The sequence below is a fragment of the Ovis canadensis genome, chromosome 9 (assembly GCF_042477335.2).
Source record: "Ovis canadensis isolate MfBH-ARS-UI-01 breed Bighorn chromosome 9, ARS-UI_OviCan_v2, whole genome shotgun sequence".
NCBI lineage: Eukaryota > Metazoa > Chordata > Mammalia > Artiodactyla > Bovidae > Ovis > Ovis canadensis.
The window spans coordinates 80,196,844-80,218,208 of NC_091253.1; the positions used below are offsets into that span (position 1 = coordinate 80,196,844).

The 21,365-nt window shown below is 36.5% G+C and overlaps 1 protein-coding gene across 1 annotated transcript in view; it reads left to right on the forward strand.

Moving 5' to 3' along the window:
- The window catches only part of ANGPT1 (angiopoietin 1), a 298,338-nt gene that overhangs the window by 212,200 nt on the left and 64,773 nt on the right, over nt 1-21,365 (forward strand). Inside the window, exon 5 of the mRNA XM_069600381.1 lies at nt 21,006-21,133. Within this exon, the coding sequence (XP_069456482.1) occupies nt 21,006-21,133 (128 nt within the window). The remainder of the gene's footprint in view (nt 1-21,005; nt 21,134-21,365) is intronic.

The following is a 21,365-nucleotide window of genomic DNA, read 5'->3' on the forward strand; positions in this document are numbered from 1 at the left end:
TCAGAGTGCTGAGAAGAATTTCAGGAGCGTTCCCATTTTAAAACTATTTCTTTTGCAGTGGAGGAGAGGGAAGAGTTACCTGCAGAGGGAAAGAGGTACAGAAGTTCCTAATAACTGTTATGAAGAAGAAGGGATATTTGTTATTAAAAGTCTGTTTTAGGATTATTCATGTGGTCCTGTATGGAGAAGACCTAACCAGGGCATATGAACAAACTTATTCTGGGGTGTCTTCATGATAGTGAGAGAATAAATTTTTAATACCCACCAGAATATCTGGAGCCATTTAGCCATTGGGAATATTGTAGGCCTGTGTCTCTTTAGAAGACATCCATCCATCTGTCCACCTGCCCACCCATCAATTATTGAAAAAATGCCTCTGTGTACACCTGTTCACTTCAAGCAGAACTTCACCTGAGCCACAGGAGAACGCTTCAAAGTTTGGAGTTTGTATAGTTCTGCTCACTAATCAGTCTTTCTATGAGTGAACATGGACGTGTAAATGATGATGAATGAAATAAAACACCACTTCTATCTGAAGGTCATGGTTGTCTTAAGCTGTCGCTTATGTGATCATTCATGTAATGGTTCAGTGTTCATACACAATGTGCATAATTGGAGGCTCCTTTAATTTAACAGTGGACTTGAGCTATATTAAAAATAGCTCAGTTCCATAGTCTCATGTATAGATATGAATACAGAGGATAACTCCGTTTTAAGTGATTTTGTTTTAAAGACATTTAGCATTTCTCTGTTACACTCCATTACCTTCAGTTCTATCTCCTTTAGATAGTCTAAACAAGTCCTTAATATACTTTGTGAAGAATATTTTTTAAACAGTGAGTTCCCAGGGCCCCGTTTGTGTGTGCTCAGAAATGTGATTGAGAAGGAAAAAACCTGCTAATCAGTCAGAGCCTGCCAAAACCTTGAGTTAGAGTCCACTGGAAGGAAAACATGATAGAATTTTGCCAGAGAATTTTAATAGAGCTCATGAGTATTTAGAAATTAAGTATTAATATGAGACATATCTATTCTCATATTGAACTGAATACATTAGGGGAAAAATTGAAAACATATTTTTCTTATCATCCTGAGACGTAATGCACATGGAGTTGAGTAGTTCTTTTTTTTTTTTTTTTATGATGTTAGAAATATCAAGCCCTGGTGATTCTCACAAAGCTCATATGTCTGCCTACTTATCATAATTTCACTTCTTTTCTGAGTACTTGTCCAATAAATATGTCTTTAAGCTTTTTCAGGCAGGAGGGTGACTTCAGAATTAAAATTCCTGGCTAGTTTTGGTCTTTGGGTGCAATATCAGGAATCAAACATCTGTTCAAGAAATGTAATTTATTGGACAATAACAATGGCACTCCTGATAGATGCTACCCACAACATCACTCAGCATATGAGAAAAGTAACTATGCCTATTCTATTATAACTATGCCTGTTCTATTATAGAGCACATACAAAAAGTAATTGGAAAAGGAAGTGGCAACCCACACCAATATTCTTGCCTGGGAAATCCCATGGACAGAGGAATCTGGCGGGTTACAGATCATGAGATTACAGAGTCAGACAGGACTGAGTGACTAATACTACAAAGGGAGACAAAAATTGTCTAATACTTCATACCTCTAGACATTTATTTTCTTTTTAATGATAAAATTATAAAACAAATCCTATTTAACTATGTTTTATAATCCAACTTTCTCACACACACAGTGTAAACATATTGAGCTATTATCCAATGGATTCTATGCCTTTATAGTGTGTGAAAGTCGTTCAGTCATGTCTGACTCTTTGCGACCCCATGGACTGTCCATGTAATTCTCTAGGCCAGAATACTGAAGTGGGTAGCCTTTCCTTTCTCCAGGGGATCATCCCAACCCAGGGGTCAAACCCAGGTCTCCCTCATTGCAGGTAGATTCTTTACTAGCTAGCCACAAGGGAAGCCCAAATAGTGAAAGTGAAAGTTACTCAGTCGTGTTCAACTCTTTGTGACCCCATGGGATTATACAGTCCATGTCATTCTCTAGGCCAGAATAGTGGAGTGGGTAGCCTTTCCCTTCTCCAGAGGATCTCCCCAACCCAGATAGTGAACCTAGGTCTCCTGCATTGCAGGTGGATTCTTTACCAGCTGCGCCACAAGGGAAGCACAAGAATACTGGAGTGGGTAGCCTATCCCCTCTCCAGGGGATCTTCCCAACCCAGGAATTGAACCTGCGTCTCCTGCATTGCAGGTGGACTCTTTACCAACTGAGCTATCAGGGAAGCCCATGCTCTCATAACCATAGACTTTATTTGCTTCTTGTTAGACTTTTTTTTCTCTCTAATCCTACAGTTAAGTAGTCTACTAAGTATTTGGTGATTTAAGAATTCATGAGACACAAAAATGGAATGTGTCTCTCACTAAGTTTTCTACAAAGATTTTACTTCATTTTCACTGGCACCATAGCATTTAGTTACGGTGAATTTAAAATTTTAAATGACTAATTGCATAATACTAGATTAAATGTATGTGTGCTAAATTGCTTCAATCATGTCCGACTCTTTGCAACCCTGTGGGCTCCTCTGTCCATGGGATTCTATGGACATTGGAGGCGTTGCCATACCCTCCTCCAGGGGATCTTCCTAACCCAAGGATCGAACCAATGTCTCCTGCATTACAGGCAGATACTTTACCATCTGAACCACCACGGAAGTCCACTAGATTAAATATCAGTTACTGAAACAAACTTATTTCATTCTAATTTCAAAACACATGAGTAAAATCTTTTCCTTCTTAAGACCAAAAATTCATTTATCAAGTTAATTAGTTACTTATCAAAGATTATACATAAATGTTCTCTCTTTAAAAATGAATATATGTAAATAAGCCCTAAATCAATACATTACAATAAATGCACCACTTTTCTAAAATGCATATTTCAAAAAAAATGCAAAGAGTAGTCTTCTGAGTTTCAAAAAATGTCATAATCCAAAAAGGCAAAAATTTTAATTGACCTAAGGGTCTTCTCACTCTAACTTGACTAAGTCAGTCATTTATGGATACAGCCTGAATAGAATACTACAAAACAGAAGGAAAAATTTCTACTGAGTTTTTTCTGTCATTGGCAACTAATTTAATCTTTATGAAGCTGTTTAGTCATTTATAGGGGCTTCCGCAGTGGCACAGTGGTAAAGAATTCAGCTGCAATGCAGGAGAAGCAGGAGACACAGGTGCGGTCCCCATGTAAGGAATATCCCCTGGAAGAGGAAATGGCTGCCCACCTCAGTATCCTTGCCGGGAAAATCCCATTACAGAGGAGTCTAGTGGGCTACAATCACAGAGAAGCAAAGAGTCGGATAGGACTGAGCATGCTAATCATTTCTTAGGTAGGCTAATTATATCTACTTCACAATGATAGTGGAAACATTAAATTAGATGCTTTATATTAAAACAAAAGTATGGGACATATTTGATTTATTAAACATTAATTCCTTCCTTTTCCTCCAAGTGACAAAATTCAACTAAATGTAAATTTATTAGGTGCTAGTTATAAGTAAAGTTTCTTTCACAGAAAATGTCTGAATACAGTGCTCTAGAGTATCTGACTGTTGACAGTCATCCAAGTTCCTTCTTTTTAACTTCAGTTTCCGAATCACTAAAATAGAATCATGATATTCAATTCCTGGTGAGTAAGAATTAATAGAGGTTTGTATAGAACTCATAGCATCAAGGGTTATGTAGTATTTTTTTTTTCACTTTCACTTTTCATACTAAATCACTTAAGGTCATTTTCTAAAATAATTTAGCAAACCTTCCTCTTGTTGTTTAACAGGCAATAGTAGTATCTTAGGCAAATAGTCATTGCAAACTGAATTGTGTCTGTTTTTTAAGACTTCTGGGTAACACACTTATTTTTGTCTAATCTTTGTCTGCAAACACTTGGTTGCATTTATTCTTAGAAACATTACCACTGAAGAAATATTGCTCTCAATGTTATCATAGTGTCAAACCTTAGCTGACGGCTTCAGGTTTTTGGCAATTCAAGTTATTCTGGGAATTAAATAGTTTACATTGATAACAGCATGGAAGCAAGGTTTGGAATTCTTTGGGGGAGGATAATCAGATACTGTGACTATCAACATCCAGTAGTCATCTCTGTTGAGAGGTGATTGAAGCATCATCACGTACCTTGAACTCACACCAGACAAACATGATATTATGTGACCAAGAATTTCATTATTAACAAACCATAAAAAATAAGAAAGAAGAAATACAGAAAATAGTCTTTAGGCTCCATTGCAAAGTTACACTGACTGATTTTCTTACTGTCCAAATCAGTTTAGAACATACTCCTGTGATACCAAGATATGATTTATAAACTTGTCATTCACTCATTAAATAGTTATGGAGCAACTATTTTGCTTCAGATTCTCTTCTGAGGATAAAGATATCCATCTATTTTTATTTAACAAATATTTGCTGAGTTCCTGTAATATGCCAGGTACTGTTCAGATCGCTAGGGAGAGAGAAAAGTGTACTGTCTGTGGCTTCAAGAAAATTAGAATTTGGTGGGGAAAGAGATAGGTAAACAGACAATTGTATTTCGTAAATATTTGCTAGACGTGAGGCCAGGGTGCCAGGGGACTAGTGAAACACCCAGGAAGAATACTAGAATCATGACAGAGACAGAGGAATGAGGGCAGAATCCAGCATCTGCAGAGTCTTCATAAGTAAGGCTTTTGTTAAATCTTTATTATGATTCAGGCATTGATTATGCTTTATGTGTTTTAACTTAGTCCTCACAATAACAGTATAAGGGAAACTACTGTGGTTAGCCCCATTTTATAAATTCCAAAAGCTATCAGTAATTTGCCTAAGGCTGCATAGCTGGAAAAGGTCAATCCAGGAATAAAACACAGGCAGGACGGTTCTAATGAGGAGACAGTGACTAAGTCTTCAAAATGAAGAGAACCGAGGGTACTCCGGAGAGCATAAACAACATGTATATTTGCCAGGAGTTATCAAAATGGGTGGTGGGTGTACACCTAAATGCACAGCCCATTTCTCAGACTTGAAGGCAGGAGAACAATGAGATGAAGTTAGAAAGATAAGCAGAAGGAGATCAAAGAAGCAGTGTGTGTGTGTTTTCCTTGAAAGCAATAAGAGGTCATTGTCAGTATATAAGGACAATAATGACATTATCGTTTTGGAAAAATCACCCCAAGTCACAGTATAGGAACAACACATTGTTAAGTTGACAAGTCTGGAAGCAGAGGGACCAGATGGATGTTTTGTCATTTATTAAAATATTAACAAATACTTAGAGAGTATGAACCAGTCTCTTAGCCCCTCGCATATATTAACTCATTTAATTCTGACAACAACTCTGTAAACAAAGTGCTCTTATTAACCTTATCTGATGGATGAAGAAATTAAGCATATAAAGGTAAATAATTTTTAAATATTACACTGCTAGCAAGTGAGAAGGCTGAGATTTGAACCCACAGTCTACATCTTGATTCTGTACATTATCCACTATACTGTGATTGAGAGAAAAGGTATATTGATGGTTTTCATCAGGTTCTCAAAAGGATCTTCTGGGAGAGAAATAATGAGGTCCGGATCAATCCAGGGCAAATGGAAAGGCAACTAGAGGGAAATTTTATGAACAAAGAGTTAGAATCAACAAGAGATAACCACTTATTTAGAAGTAAACTCAAATATATTAGAAATTCTGGATTGACTAATTTTGATGATATTTCTTAAAATCAGCAACATGAGAAAAGAAACAGGCTTAGAAGGCAAGATTTAGTTTGAGCATATGGACTGAGGTGACTATGGAAGGCAGGGGAATGAGTCTGGAGTTGAGTAGTAAAATCCTGATGACCATATCGATTGGTGTGTCCTCAGAGGAGACAGTTGGTAAAGCCATGCTGTTCAATGGAATCATTCAACGTGTGTATAAAGCAATGACAAAACCATTTGGGGGTTATAAATCCATTCAAGAATCTGATAAAAACTAGCCTACCTTTACTTAGTGCAAATACTTGGCACAAATCTGTGTACCATTTCAGAAGACCTACAGAGTGAATTACAGAAATCCATAAAATACAGAAATTACATAATATATTATGAACTCCTTTTAAAATATTTAGAATGTGAATCAAATACAGAAAATTGGGAGTTCTTTAAGGGACAGATAAAAGGCGACCAAAATAGCAGTTATAAGCATAGAGAAAAGACTGTTGTATAGGGTCTATTTTAGTGGCAAAAAAGCAGAAAGTTCAAACAAACAGACTGAACTTTGGAACTGGGCTGTTGCCTTGCATAGGGAGTTTGAATGAACTGTAGAGCTCAACTGTGTAGACTGCAGGCTAAAATGAGTGAGATGAATTAAAAGCAGAAAATGTTTCGTGCCCATGCTCAGACGCTTCAGTCAGGTCCCACTCTTAGTGACCCTGTGGACTGTAGCCACCAGGTTCCTCTGTCCATGGGATTCTCCAGGCAAGAATACTGGAGTGGTTTGCCATTTCCTCCTGCAGGGGATCTTCCCAACCCAGGGATAGAACCCATATCTCCTGCGGCTCCTGCATCGCAGGCAGATTCTTTACCACTGAGCCCTGAGGGAAGCCCCAAATAGTACTGGAGTGGGTTGCCATTTCCTTCCCTAAAACGTTGTCCACCCCCATCCAAATGTTGAATGTGAAAGGGTGGATAGCAGTTTCAGGTAGAGAAGCACTCAGGGTAGAGAGGAATAAAAAGAAACTTAAAAATAAATATCAAGAGACAAGAGCATATTTATATGCTTAGCTCCTTAATATTAAGTATAAAAATTTCAAATCATAAGAAGCTTCTCTTGAAGTTCATTTTAAAAGTTTCTTTCATATCATCTGAAAGAGATAATGACTGATACTACAAATTTTTAAGCGATCGCAATTATTTGGTTTAATGTGTCTTTCCCAGGGGCTGATTGCAATGGTACGGAACGTTTGATCATTATTTTCAGGCTTCTGGCCTTCTGAAAAGGGGAAATGAGGCATTTGCTTCCTTTGCAGTGCTGAGGGGACATTTGGCTCTGTTCTCAGAATAATTCTACCATCTGAAAAGAATTTACCTCCCGTGCAGTGTCTATTGAGTTTGTGAAGTAAATCATTCAGTCAAGGGATGAGACAGCTTGAACTCCTGCAAGTCCCTTGAGTTAAGAACAACTCTTAAAAACATCACAAGTGATGGGAGGAAATTAAAACTTTTTGAATGTCACTCATATAAACATTGATAAAAGTAGAAAATATCATTTTTATTGACTTAGTAAAATATTTGGTTTCTCGTTGACTACTTGTAATGCACAATTTAACATTAGGTAGAAAGAGAAAGAAAAATACAGGAAGTCATCTGCTGAACACTACAGTGAGCACTTGTTTCCATTTAATGAGGGGAATGCTTTATCTTGACAGAAAATTACATGTCAAACATTTACAATTTCCTTAAAATGAACCACACTTCTAGCACTTCCTTTCACAAAACCTAATGGCTTAAGGGGAAAGTGACTATTTATTTTTGGAAATGGTATGTTTCTCCTTTTTGGTGGAGCATGTTATCGGCCTTTTGAAAAGTCATAATTTCTGTTAAAAAAAAATTGTGTGAATAGAAGATAGCCAAAATAATGATAACAGAATAAGAAATAATACAGTCCTTGACCTCTCCCATGAACTATTACTAAATCACATCTTTTGGGGGAAATTTGAAATTTTGTGGTTAATTCTCTTTTGGAATTACAGTTTCAGTTTCAGAAAACAAACTCTCTAAAATGCAGAGGGGTATCCCTCAACTCCAGCTGGGCCTGGAAGTTACCAGGGTGAAAGGCCATGAAAAAAGTGTTGCCTTGATGTTCTAACATTGCTATGAACAAACTCCATTCCTTCTTCTCTTGTGCTTTAACAGCCTGGTTGGCTAAAACAAAGAAGCACAAAACATTTTTAATAGAATTTTAACTAAATCATTTCCCTGGGTTCATCCATACTCAAGTCAAATTCAAGTTTTTTCCCCTAAGTCCAGGGACAAAAATGGATCAGTGGATACCAGTTACAAATAAGCTGTGGTACTTTATACTAAGCCAAATAGCACCTATAATAACTCAGAAAATAAGGAAAAATATTCTGTTAACATCATTCAGTATGCATGCATCACAGCAACCGTAGAATGAAACCTTTATCAAAAAATCTCATATGCTTAGTGTAGTTGCTAAGTCGCTTCAGTCGTGTCTGACTCTTTTCAAACCTTGGACTATAGTCTGTCAGTCTCTTCCATCCATGGGATGGTCCAGGCAAGAATACTGGAGTGGGTTCCCGTTCCCTACTCCTGGGGATCTTCCTGACCCAGGGATCAAACCCTCAGCGGTTCTTACATCTCCTGAATTGGCAGGCAGGTTCTTTACCACTAGCGCCACCTGGGAAGCCACTTATGCTTTAAGAAGGGAGACAAAATAAACCCTGCATAATGTTGCAACTAAACAGTGAGGTTTAACTATCTATAAGCAAAATATTGATTTTTTTTTTTAGCAGAAGACTTTCTAAAAGTCAAATGCAAAGAAACTTTAATGTTCTTGTTGTTGTTCAGTCGCTCAGTCATGTCCGATTCTCTGTGACCCCATGGACTGTGGCATGCCCGGCTTCCCGTCCTTCACCATCTCTCAGAGCCTGCTCAAACCCATGTCCATTGAGTCGGTAATGCGATCCAACTGTCTCATCCTCTGTCATCCCCTTCGCTTCTTGCCTCCAATCTCCCAGGATCAGGGTTTCTTCTAATGAGTCTGCTCTTTGTATCCGGTGGCCAAAGTATTGGCGCTTCAGCTCTAGCATCAGTCCTTCCAATAAATATTCAAGACTGATTTCCTTTAGGATTGCCTGGTTGGATCTCCTTGCAGTCCAAGGGACTCTCAGGAATCTTATCCAACACCACAGTTAGAAAGTATCAATTCTTTGGCACTCAGCCTTCTTTATGGTCCAACTCTCACGTACATACATGGCTACTGGAAAAAAACATAGGTTTGACTAGATGGACCTTTGTTAGCAAAGTAATGTCTCTGCTTTATAATACACTGTCTAGGTTTGTCATAGCTCTTCTTCCAAGGAGCAAGTGTCTTTTAATTTGATGGCTGCAGTCACCATCTGCAGTGATTTTGGAGCCCAAAAATATAAAGTCTCTTACTGTTGCATTGTTTCACCATCTATTTCCCACGAAGTGATAGGAGCAGATGCCATGATCTTCATTTTCTGAATGTTGAGTTTTAAGCCCGCTTTTTCACTCTCCTCTTTCACTTTCATCAAGATCCTCTTTAGTTCCTCTTCACTTTCTGCCATAGGGTGATGTCATCTGCATATCTGAGATTATTGATATTTCTCCCTGCAATCTTGATTCTGACTTGTTCTTCAGCCGGCCCGGTGTTTCACATGATGTACTCTGCATATAAGTTAAATAACAAGGGTGGCAATATACAGCCTTGACATACTCTTTTCCCAATTTGGAACCAGTCTGTTATTCCATGTCCAGTTCTAACTGTTGCTTCTTGACCTGCATACAGATTTCTTAAGAGGCAGGTAAAGTAGTCTGGTATTCCCATCTCTTTAATAATTTTTCAGTTTATTATGATCCACACTGTCAAAGGCTTTAGCTTAGTCAATGAAGCAGATGTTTTTCTGGAAATTCTCTTGCTTTGTCTAAGATCTAACATATGTTTGCAATTTGACTTCTGGTTCCTCTGCCTTCTCTAAGTCTAGCTCGAATATCTGGAGGTTCTCGGTTCACATACTGTTGAAGCCTAGCTTGGAGAATTTTGAGCATTATTTTGCTAGCTTGTGAAATGAGTGCAATTGTGTGATAGTTTGAACATTCTTTAGCATTGCCTTTCTTTGGGATTGGAGTGAAAACTGACCTTTTCCAGTCCTGTGGCCACTGCTGAGTTTTCCAAATTTGCTGGTAAGTTGAGTGCAGCAGTTTCACAGCATCATCGGTTAGGATTTGAAATAGCTCAGCTGGAATTCCATCACCTCTACTAGCTTTGTTCATAGAGATGCTTTCTAAGACCCACTTGACTTTGCATTTGAGGCTGTCTGACTCTAGGTGAGTGATCACACCATGGTGGTTATCTGGGTCATTGAGATCTCTTTTGTACAGTTCTTTTTGCCATCTTCTTGGGTATACTTGCCATCTCTTAATATCTTTTACCTCTGTTAGGTCCATACGATTTCTGTTGTTTATTGTGCCTATCTTTGCATGAATCATTTTCAGCTTCTTATGGGAGCTCATCATTTATTTTCAACCAGAGAATACCCTTTGGGCTTCCCTTGTGGCTCAGCTAGTAAAGAATCCGCCTGCAATGTGGGAAACCTGGGTTCAATCCCTGGAAGGGATTCAGTCCCAGGGAAGATCCCCTGGAGAAGGGAAAGGCTACCCACTCCAGTATTCTGGCCTGGAGAATTCCCTATAGTCCATGGGGTCTCAAAGAGTCAGACATGACTGAGCGACTTTCACTTTCTTTCAAAGAATACCGACAATATGACTGCTTCTAAGTATATTGCAATCTTAACCTACTTCTGGCTTGGGTATTCACATTCTAAGCGGGACTGTCTCTGGCAAGGAATCACACTACCAATCACACTATATGACCTACCAAGAATAGATAAATAAATCATAATATTTTTCATGCATTTATGATAAATTAGTAAATTTAATACTGTTTAAGTTAAACCTCTTCTAATTTTATCATGTCTTTGAGAGTACTCATAATTATTTTTAGGTGTGAATCTTCTGTTTTCATAACCAATGTGAGTTGCTTTAAAACAAGGAATCTGAACTGTGGATTTAATTTTAAATGGAGATTTTATCCTAAAGAAAGTTTTTGCCAGTTGCTTTGGCCCCACATACACACTCATAAGTGGACAAATAAACCAAATCTCAACCATAATAAATCCAGCCCTTGTTCCTAGAACAGTACTTAGACTGAGATGGACTCCTCACCAGTGTCTTGGAGCAGCTCTGGCAAATGCCGTCGAGAGGGCAAGGCATGCTGGTCTAGAAGGAAGAGGAATAAGTGCAACTGAGTTCTAGTTCCAGCACTGCTGCCAGGTTGCTTAACATGAAAATACCACACCCCAAAGTCATGCATTCTATGACTCCTATCAATCATTCCATATCTTCTCTTGGTGTTGTGTCACTCATAAGGACTGAAGAAACCAAAGTTAGAGCATAATCCCATGTATATCATGGCTGGTAAAGTAGTGTTCAGGTGTATCTCACCACAAGAGTCAAAGTGACACAACTATGGTGTCAGCCTTTGTTTATTTAGAACTTCAAAGTGATAAGCTTTGGGGTTTTTTGTTGTTGTCAATTTTCATAAGCATGTGGCAACTACTCTCCATGTTTACAGCATTGCGCAAGCCCTTTCATTCCATTTCTAATGGCTTTTGCTGAAATTATTTGTCCACTCAAAGCACAAAAGATGCCCTTTAAGTCTTCCCACATGCATGAGGAATGTTTTGTTGAAAATCAATATATTCCAGCCAGACTGAAAACATTACATGGGAAATTAACACACAAAAAAACACCTGAGATATATTTGTTAATGAAATGACCTTCTGAACAAATAACAAGGATCATGTAGCACTCGTAACTGCCCATCAGGGTGCCTAAAGGGAAAACACAGGCGTGAATTTTATAAAAAGTGAATGCGCATTTGATTAAACAGAGATTGTATGTAAATCCATTTTCAACTTTTAGTAATTTTTTTATTCTTAGTTGCTCTAAGTGTAATATGCATTGAATATACATTAGGTCACTTCACATTAGCAGAGTGTTCAAAAATTTATTGAAATACACTAATCAAATTAAAATAATATTATATAGAATTACTTCACATTTCATTATTCCATACTGAAAAAAAGCACCATAAAATTAGCAATCCATCTGTGACATAGGGTACTATGCATGTCCACATGGATTTAATCTTTTCTGTACATTATGCATGTCTCAATATTATTAAAATGTATATATTTACCTACAGTTATATGTAATGAGTAATATATTCTTAAATGGAGAAGGAAATGACAACCCACTCCACTATTCTTGCCTAGAGAAATCATGGATAGAGGAGCCTGGTGGGCTGCTGTCCATGGGGTTGCACAGAGTTGGATGTGACTGAAGTGACTTAGCATGCGTGCATGCATTGGAGAAGGACCTGGCAACCCACTCCAGTATTCTTGCCTAGAGAATCCCAGGGACAGAGGAGCTTGGTGGGCTGCCATCTCTGGTGTTGCACAGAGTTGGACACGACTGAATCGACTTAGCAGCAGCAGCAGCAAAATATTCTTAAATAATGTGTCTCTTTAAGTGATAAAATTTTAAGAAAATTTTAAAATATTATGATGGCAAATTTTGTGCAATATTTTCATCCTCTTCTCTGTTTTTCCTATAATAATACTAAATAAAATTACCACTTTTAAAAATAATTTAATCATCAGCATAAATTAATTTGTACCATATTACTATGATGCCTTTTTAAATGTATATAATTTATCCCTTATATGATATACTGCCTAAACTATTATCATTTCTTATTTTTGCCTACTTTAAAAAATTGATATTGTTTCCTCATAAGAACAAAAAGTACTTGGAATATATCAATTTTCTTATTGTTCCTTGGCCTAATTCTAGAAGATGAGCACAAACATACACACATGCCCATTCTCAACCTTCCCAACCAGCCTTCCTCTAAACTTGTAGCTTCTAGCAAATGGTTCATAGGCTGGAGGATCAAGTAATTAGGCTTTATAATATGTAAAACTAATGGGGAAAAATCCTGATGAGCATGTCTTGTAGGGTATGGACATTATTAAATTCAGTGTGGCTGCTCAGGGACCTCTTACTTCCTAATCCTCTTCTTTTGAAGTTGAGGGCCATCACTGCTTCACATTTCTGCTGAGAGCTCCCATCTCACAGAAAATTCTGCTACCTGTACCTCTCTTCTATCTTTCTCTCAACATATCTTCATCTTCTTTCTTGTCATTTCTGCATCCTGTCATTCTTTCCATATTTCTTGCTTCCATGAGATGAGCTTGTACCCATTAATAATTAAGGCATGTGCTTATTCATGACCCACCTAAGACCTTGGGTGGGACCTTTGCAATTAAGTATTGCTGGGAAAGCACTGTGTGACAAATGATGTATTAGAGTTCTATCCGAGTCTGAGATTACTTTAGAAGTCAGTAAGAAGTAGTTAAGATTTTTGGCTTTACAGTTAAAGACTTAAACTACTTATAAGTTTTGGTGAAGTTAGCATCTCAAAACCTCAGTTTTCTCATATATAAAATGACATGTTAATAAATCCATCTCATAAGATGTTTATAAGTATGAAATGAAACATATAAACCATACTTAGTGCAAGAAATTCAGAGTTAAGCACATAGTATTTAATTAAAGCTGATTGATTTGATCACAATTATTAAAGTTCCACCAAGATGATAGTTAAGATTTTATATGTTATCTACAAAATATATACATGTAAAGAAGTGAGAGTAAAAACAGTTTTTTTACAAAAATTTAATTAAAATTATAATGCAGCAAGTAAAAAATATTCAAATGTGCCCTTATACCACAGTTAACAGACCGTGAGTAAAAGGAGTAGTAGATTCTCCAAAAGGAAGCCTTTAGCTACTTAACTGAAGACTTCAAAGTATTTATAAATATATGCTTGTTATTTTGTGACATAGCAATTTATATTACATATGTATTAGACTAATCATAGGTAATTGCGTTTTTGTAGGTTGAAAACAATCATGTGGATATCAACCCACAAAAATTAGGTTCATATGCATATATCTTTTATGAAATAAGACCAATTTTGAAGCTTTTAATTTATAAGCTTAACAATCTTGTTTATATAGCTATATACATGTGATATATATTTATGAAATCATTGGGAAGTCATCTTCACCCACCCACAAAATATTGAAATATTGAATATTGCCTATAAACCTTTAAAAAATTTCTACACCCTTGAAATTTAAAATATTGCCTTCTCCCACTTCTAAAAGTTCTTTCAAATTAATTAGGATATCAGGGAATTTCTTCAGACGGCTTTTCCACAAAATGCTCCCGCACCTGAAGAGTAAAGAATCTAATCAGTCTTGCTTGTTTGCACCTTGCCAAAGATGCAGTTTTACTCATTGTATGTTCAGTTATCTTCAATGACCTGTTGTGCTGAAAATCACAGGCTAAGGTCAGTTCCTAGTACTGCCATCTCTTTAATGCTAACAGCCAAAAATATACCACAAGGAACATCCTTAAACCAATAATGTGATCTACATACATTCTGATGTTTTCTAAATACTGGAGAGATATGAATAACTAGCCATATGTAAGATTTAAAAAGAATAATTGAAGAATTGATCCCTTTATAGCAACTTAGAAAATAAGTAGGATCAAGGACTCCTGTTTTTTATATCGTCTCTGGTAGCAAGGCTAATTGTCTTCTGTGTTCTCTGCTAGGTTTTTTGAGACTCAAAATTACCAATTCCACATTCCAGGAAGTTTTCTCTTGAGGGTTCATCTGAATTGAAGTGACCCTCTGCCTTAGCTTTCACAGTTCTTCCTTAAAATTGGCCTGGTGGCAGACATGCCATCTGGATTGAAATTGGTTGAGCAAATGAAAGGGAAGGCCCAGATAAAGTTAACAGCTGCTAGAGTCCGTATCTTATATTGCTTATTGACCCAATGTTGGCTGGTGAAAGACAGACATGCACCTGCTTGTGTCTCTGTTAGATCACAGAGATTTGGTTGTATAGATAAGGAATGAATAATGACTCCTTCGTCAGGCTTGTCTAGATTTATTTACTGATATTGGTATGGGTAAAGCTCTTAAATTTTAGTTCAGAGAGCTTTTTTACATGTTTTGGTCATGCAGATGTTATCTCTTCTGAACAGCCTTCCCCAAGTCTACATGTCAGAAATAGCATGTAGTCTCTGCGCCCGCTGTCAATGCACTTGATGCTTACCTGCGAACAGTAATTGTGTGCATTATCTGTGTTTGGTCTTATATTTAAACTGGCAACATTAGCCTGAGAAGCTGTTTCTAGCCATCTTGTAACCAGGTAGAGAGCCAACAACAAGTGAGTCAAGAAAAAGATAAGGAAACCAGTTCTTGATCACATTGAAACCCAATCATGCTTTCCCTAAAGCTCTATCCTAGATTGTTCAGTTACATGATTCAGTATATTATCTTTTATCTTAAGCAAGCTTGAGTTGGATTTTCCCTATCGTGGAGGATACTGCCCGTGGTTATAGCTATTTGGAGATATCATGGAAGACCTACAAATGGGTCTTCCTCTCATCAGACAGTCATCACATTAAGGGCAGATTGTGGTTTTCTTATGTCTATATCTCCATTGTCTAGAAAAAGTCATGCAAAGAGCAGATGTTTAATCAGTATTTACTGAAATTGTCATTATAGGATGGGTTAAACTAAGAAAGAATAAGAGGCAGTCTTTTTATTTGAGAAAACAATTTAAAAACCTCAGTCTATTTGTCCTGTATTTGTTGTTGTTTAGTTGCTAAGTCATGTCCTAGTCGTTTACAGTCCCATTAACTATAGCCTGCCAGGCCTGGGACTTCCCAGGCAAGAGTACCCAGGGACTGAACATGTGTCTCCTGAATTGGCAGGCAGATTCTTTACCACTGAGCCACTTGGGAAGCCCATTTTATGTTTAGGCTTGTACTAATCTTTAATGATGACAACAGAGGGAAGACAGCGGGATCAATAAGACAACATTGGCTTTGGAGAAAATATTAGTAACATTAAACAAATGAAGTTGGAGTAGCATTAGGAACTGCCCAACATAGAAATGTGAATCTGGAAGTCATGAGGACAGCAAACACACAGTGTCAGAAATGCTTGTATCTTACAAATCTGTGTAAAAGTTTGAAGCCATGGAAGATGGTTTGCAAAAAGAGCAAATTAAAAAGGAACAGAGATCCAAGAATAGAATGTTGGGGAACATCTATTGGTAGGTGAAGAGAGGAACAGAACCCAATGAAGAGGAAAGAGAAAGGACAATTAGAGAAATAGAAAAGGGAACTAAGAGAGGTCAACAAAAAAGGCAAGGGGAAAGATAGGCAAAGGAGACTTATTTCAAATGTCTTCGATCTTCATAGCAAAGCATTAAAAAAAGGTCACATATAAATAGTGAGAGAAGACAGTAAGATTTAGTCTTGATAAAAGTACGAAGATTTGAAATACACTTTTCAAGAAATGTAATAGAAAAAATGTTTGTTAGAAATGACCAACGTTTTGGCTGAGCAGCATAGAGAACACAGCTGAGGTTAGAAAGCATGCATTTGAATGGCATTAAACAGCTTCACTTTAGTGTTTGCAATCTAGAAGTGGGGTGAGAACTTGAATAAACATCCTTCCTTGGGTCAGGATTTACCCATACAAGGGGCTACTGCCTGAAAGGATGGTGGAAGGAAGGCACTAGCAATTCCACTTGAACCGTTCCTTCATGTCTCACTCTCAGACTGAAGATAGGAAGAAAGAAGAAGGTTAGGAGAAGGCAGATAGTCACGGTAGGGATCTAGACTCTAAAAAGAAAGACAAACTCATAAGAATTAAAGAACGGGAGAAGAAATATAAGAGTATGTGGTCAAAGAAGGAACTTTTAGAGGTAAAGATCATTTTTTTCAAATTTATGCTTTAAACCAGTGTATTATTATAACAAGTTAAACTACATTTTCAGAAACTAAAACACCATATCATACGTCCAGATCGCCCCTCCCTGCTCTGTCCAGTTGATGCTTCTTGTATCTTCTTCCATCAGGTTTTTCATGTTTGTCTCTTGCCATTTATCTTATATTCCTCCAGGCATTATCTTCCATCTTATTGAATCTCAAGACCTCCTACAAAAATTTATCCTTGTTTCTGATCATTTATCCTGTTCAGTTAATTCATCTTTGTTATGGTCTTTCTATGTTTTAAAATGTTTACTATCTCTAGTTTTACAGTATCTAGTAATAACACTAAATTTTATATTCTCCAATATTTGACAAAGAAAATAGTCATGAAAATTGGAGTTATAAGATTAAAATCTCTATAAGCAGTATATTGGTATACATATCATATATCATTTCATCTGCAATAATTTTTAAGTCTTAATAGATAGAGCTTATATTATACAGCAAGATTGGGCTTCCCTGGTGGCTCAGACGGTAAAGAATCTGCCTGCAACGCAGGAGACCTGGGTTCAATCCTTGGGTTGGGAATATCCCCTGGAGGAAGGCATGGTAGTCACACCAGGATTCTTGCCTGGAGAATCCCCATGGACAGGGGAGCCTAGTGGGCTACAGTCCATGTGGTTGCAAAGAGTCAGACATGACTGAGTGACTAGCACATACAGCAAGATTAGATTACTGGGTTTCTTTGACTTAATAGTGATTTAACCGGATGTAGTCAATGAATGAAATAATCCAGTTACCCAACTCTGACAGGGAGGGGCCAACTTGATATAGTCCTACATGTAACCAGTCAAATATAACTTCCCTGCGTTGAGTCAGCTGCAGTATTTGGATTTGAGGATGGAAGACAGTAACATCCACCACTCCACTCAACATCCATCATACCCAACTTTTCCTTTTTTTCTGTGTTATTGAAAATATGTGTGAAAGAGCTTTCTGCTTCCCACACAGTAGCCTTCACCCACATGTGTGATAGATTGGCTATCCTTCCACAGCCTAAATGTCTTTTCCATAAGAAAGAAAATAATATAGTGTTGCCATCAATGATATTTTTACCATAACACTAACTAACTACCATTTCTTGGTACTTACTATAATTCAGTCACTTTGTTATGTAATTCACATACTTGCCTCATAAGCACCCCACTTTATACATTAAAAGGAAAGCAAGAGGAACTGAAAATCAATCTACTCCCATAGAAGGGGCCATCAGACCATAGTATATTATACAGATGTAAAGGTAAGCTCTGAATGAAACTTTTAAATTGCTTTCAAATTCTGTAGTATTCTAAGTGTAGTCTGGATCAAAATTTCAAGGATTCTGTTACTAATAAGTAAGTAAAAGTGTTCTGTTAGTCGCTCAGTCGTGCCTGATGCTTTGCGACCCCATGGACTGCAGCTCACCAGGCTCCTCTGTCCGTGAGATTTTCCAGGCAAGGATACTGGAGTGGGTTGCCATTTCCTTCTCCAGGGGATCTTCCTAACCCAGGGATCTTCCTAACCCAGGTTTCCTGCACTGCAGGCAGATTCTTTACCAACTGAGTTACAAGGGAAGCCCATTAAGTAAAAACAAGCAGTCTAATCTTTCTGGAAATAATGTGTTTCAATATTTCAAAAACACCAGACTGTATTTCAAGAAAATGAAATATCTGTATCAGATATGGTGCCATAACTACAACATGACCATAGTATTGTACCCCACTGTTACTATCTGCCTCCTCCTAACCTTTTTCTTTCTTCCTATCTTCAGTCTGAGAGTGAGACATGAAGGAACGGTTCAGGTGAATTGCTAGTGCCTTCCTTTCACCATCCTTTCAGGCAGTAGCCCCTTGTATGGGTAAATCCTGACCCAAGGAAGGATGTTTATTCAAGTTCTCACCCCCACTTCTAGATTGCAAACACTAAAGTGAAGCTGTTTAATGCCATTCAAATGCATGCTATCTAACCTCAGCTGTGTTCTCTATGCTGCTCAGTCAAAACCTTGGTCATTTCAAATAGGCTTTTTTTCTATTACATTTCTTGAAAAGTGTATTTCAATTCTTTGTACTTTTTTCAAGGTACTACTTGTACCTTTTATAGTAGACTCCTCAAACCATCTTTCTAGTTATAAGACTTACATTCAGAGCTTGAACATCATATTATAAATTAGTTTCCAGAAAATAAGACAATATCTAACTTTTCATTTTTTCTGTGTTATTGAAAATGTGTGTGAAATAACTTCCCTCTTCCCATACAACAACCTTCACCCGCATCATCCTGAAGAGGAAAAGAAAAGGGGAAGGGAAGTGGCAGAGAAGTGGGAAAGGAATGTATTCGCCTTACATAACGAAATAAGGGAGGGCAGGAAGTGGTACATTTAACAAGGAAGAATTTTCTCTTTCTTTAGAGAAACTATTTTCTCCATCTCTAACCCAAAAAAGAAAAATGGGTTTACCGTTAAATTCCTCTTGACCACATCTTCCTGTGTTGTGCATCCTCTCATGGGATTATAAAGTTTAGTTAATATTTCTTTACATCCCTTTTTTATTGCATCTGTTTTGGTTATTTTTAATTTTTCAACAGAAGAACAAGCATTTACAATTTAGAAAGTTTATTTTAGAAAAATAATAGTCCAGATAGCCTAAAGTAAGTAGAGCACAAGTGAAATGCACTGATGTTTTGAAAAAAAGACCTTTATATAATCCATTGACATGCCCAATGCCATTAAAGATGGCTTTTGAGTACATAAATTCTCATTTTTAATTGCTATCTGCATGCATTCTGTGCAGTGCTTCTTTACTAGCATATGAACTGTTAGTCCTCTTGATTACTTATTTTGTATTGATATTGCAATTGTGATGATGATATTTAGAGGTACTTTTTAGTATAAGTAAGCAAAATCATTAGTGTAAACATGAGCTATATAGAGAACTATAATGCTATTAAATGTTATAATTCTGTATTTTTGTTATGGCAACATATCTGACATGGATATTTCATTTACTTGAATCATAGTTATTTTTGAAAATTTGAAAAGTTTATATTGAGATAGTCATTCTTCCTATAAAGATTAGACTGTTCATTTTTAATTACATATAAAGTAGTAATATTGTGTGTCAAATTGAAATCAGGTTAGTATTTTAGATTGTTAGAACATTTAAAATCAATTTAAAAGCATTTATTTATAGTTTACCTTTGATGTTATTATTTTAAAATATCATTGTGACTCAGAGTGATTTAAAGCAGATGATTAAACAACTAGAGACTTTAAGGGCAAAATTATAAAATATTCTGAATCTTAACCTCAAAGAAAATGGTAATGAAGCAAATTGCTAGAATAATGTATATTTATTAGAAAATACTAAATCATAAATAATTTCTATGTATGCTGCATATATTTTTAGCTAAAAACTATTAAATGAATCATCTTTGTATTTTGATCTCATAATAAGAATTTAATAATGGATGAAGATCAGTGAATAAAAATAAAGTTCCTCCCAGTAGAGACTATCTCTAATTAAATTTCTTTTTCTATTAGACTTCCAGCCCCTATTTAGCTCTTCCACTTATATAACATAATTTCAAATCTTACTGATTTTTGTTCTTCTATTTTTATGTTGTCTACCTGATAGCTTAACTTCAGGCCATTAAATAAAAATCAAAGTTCACTTCTCTTTCACTTTAGATACTTAAATTGGATCAGAGACATCTATTTTTTATTTTGAGAGTTTTCTAAAACTAAAAATTCTAGAAGAACTTCAATATAAAGCCCCAGAAAAATAGTAAATCCTTCTTTTAGCATATTAAACCTTTATATTGTATTTTTATATTGAATTTATCTTCAACTCTTCCTGCTCCAAAAATGGTAGCATTTTTCAAACTCTCCTGTAAAATGTAGCTAAGAAGGTTTTAGGAATATTGCAGAAATGTTGACATAATTGTTACCAATTGTCAGTATTTCATGATCAGATTATTTGTCTATTGAGTTGATGTTCTAAAAGTGATAGAGAAAAACAAGATCTAAGAAATTAAGCGAAATATGAAAAAATACTCAGTTATAAATTAATCACATTTTTCTTATAGTTTTGTAATTCTATCACTTCAAAATCTAGCATTGTTCCTATGATTGATGTTTCAATAAATGCAACATTGACATTTGTTTGGAGGAAATGAAGACTTGCTTGGGTGTACTTGAAGTCCATTTGGGAACTAATGGTACTGATATTCACATATTGCGATCTTTTTTGTTTTTTTGCAGTTTTACTAAAGGGAGGAAAAAAAGAGGAAGAAAAGCCATTTAGAGACTGTGCAGATGTATATCAAGCTGGTTTTAATAAAAGTGGAATCTACACTATTTATATTAATAATATGCCAGAACCCAAAAAGGTAAAACCAGAAGTGTTTGTTTATGAGATGTAAAGCAGATCCTAGTTGAATTGCTGAATAATCAGATTGATTTGTGAGCTTGTTAAACCAAAAATATATATGCCTAAGCTCTTTTCTCCCAAAGATACTCTGTTTCCCAGGTCCATAAAAGATGAAAACCCGGTTGTACAGACCGCTTCCAACCCCCACATGTCCTATCCCTATTTCACATGCAGTTTTCCATTTACCCTCT